General features: G+C 39.9%; 1 protein-coding gene across 1 annotated transcript in view; it reads left to right on the top strand.

The window, feature by feature from the left end:
- Positions 1–1,116: 1,116 nt before the first annotated feature.
- oaz2a (ornithine decarboxylase antizyme 2a) overlaps positions 1,117–1,708 on the top strand; it is a gene marked incomplete at its 5' end in the record, with an annotated part of 11,423 nt that continues 10,831 nt past the window's right edge. Inside the window, 1 exon segment of the mRNA XM_035664498.1 lies at positions 1,117–1,289. Within this exon segment, the coding sequence (XP_035520391.1) occupies positions 1,117–1,289 (173 nt within the window).

Below are 1,708 nucleotides of genomic sequence, written 5' to 3'. Positions count from 1 at the left end.
CTGTGTGTGCGTGTGTGTGTGTGTGTGTGTGTGTGTGAAAGCATGCGTGTCAAGTTGTACCCCAGACATGTGACTGACTGTCCCTGGGGATTAGAGATTTAGGATCAGACAGATCAGTCACAACTGTCATATTGACATCCTCATCTGTCCTCAGCCAGCACAGAACTCTGTAACAGAGTCCTGGTTTACAATTTACAACACAAACCCTCGCTTACATTTACATAGAATTGTATTTGCTGTTAGGCATATAAGTTGTGTAACACAGTATAACTTGATTAACGCGTCTGCTTCAGTATTTATTTACTCATTATTACGTAATTGCATCTTCATCATTTCATCCAGTGACTGACAATGCTGCTCAGTATTCATGAGTAAGAAAACATCAGATCCAATATATGCAAACATTTGACAGTAATCAAATCATCCCAATTGTTAGACGACTATAAACTAATGTACCAAACAAACAGGCCACACATTTATATCATCACTGCTTTTGACACAGAACTCGTGCCAAGTTGTCAGATGCTGTCAATACAAATTGATATGCCTGAAAAAATATGACCAAAAGCTCAGTAAGTTAATAATGGAAGTGGTTTGTCAAACCACACATCAGTTACAGTCCAGGACTTGTCTGCTGCAGACACGATACAGCTTCTTCAAGACACCCACACAACAACCACATCCTCTTTGACTCATTTCACTTCAGAACTGCTCTCAGATGCAGAAAGTCCTCTTCACACTTGACATTTAATGTGTTATCTGGTTTTTAAAGTGCCCAGTGGTGTGGTGGGTGACAACAATGTGCAATCCCGAATGTAAACACTAAGAGATTTGTAACCTGTTATCTTTCCCAAGTTGGATGATTTGCTCTTTTAACATCGACAATAATTGAGTCTATATTAACTAAAAATGTAATTGAATTATTATTTTCTGATGAAACAGAAGTGGAAAACTTTCATAATTTAGACTTTTACAATATGTGACTGATCCCTCATGTGCTCCAGCCAAAGCAGTCTCTAGTTTTAAAATGAATTTTAGCATTAAAGCTGAAAAATTACAATTGAATTCAACTGAATCTGTTTGTCTTTTTTGTCTGTCCCACCTGTAATAAACCAGGATGAGAAGTTAACAGTGACACAGGGCGCTCCAGTGAGTGGGAACCCCTCTCTTCTCCGCTTCCACTACCAACTGAGTGAGCGCCGCTCGGCCTCCTGGGATACGGCTCTATCAGAAGACAGCCTCTTCCTGGAGATCCCTGCCGGGCCACTGGTGGAGGGCAGCAAGGAGGGGTAAGGATCAGCTTACTTAAAACACATTTAAAAAAATGAGTCTGTAACAACTTTATTTACAGTACAGTCTCTGCAGGCTACCTCTGTAAACTCCACCAAAAATCAGTCTTGAGAGAAGTTTGTTAGCTGTTTGTTAAATGAATCGCTAAACATGCAACCTTTGGGGAGCTATGAGGAGGTGAAGTACATGGCTGTCTATAGGAATCATTGTAGCTGCTGTGAATCTCTACAGCCACTGTCTCCACCTTTTTAAGCAACCTTGAGATTTTGCGGAATATTCCTTAATGTTATTCAGTTCTCCTATTTAGTTCTGGTTTGAGTGTTTGACAGAAATAAGCAATTGTTTCCTCACAGTATCAGAAATATATGTAGTGGTAGTCTGCACATCATACGGGTCTAAATTGTATATGAGATGCTGT

The sequence above is a fragment of the Morone saxatilis genome, unplaced genomic scaffold (assembly GCF_004916995.1).
Source record: "Morone saxatilis isolate NCDOM2014 unplaced genomic scaffold, NCSU_SB_2.0 Contig2, whole genome shotgun sequence".
In the NCBI taxonomy this organism is placed as follows: Eukaryota; Metazoa; Chordata; class Actinopteri; family Moronidae; genus Morone; species Morone saxatilis.
The sequence above is the reverse complement of the archived record's forward strand: the minus strand, read 5'-3'. Positions and strand labels throughout refer to the sequence as shown.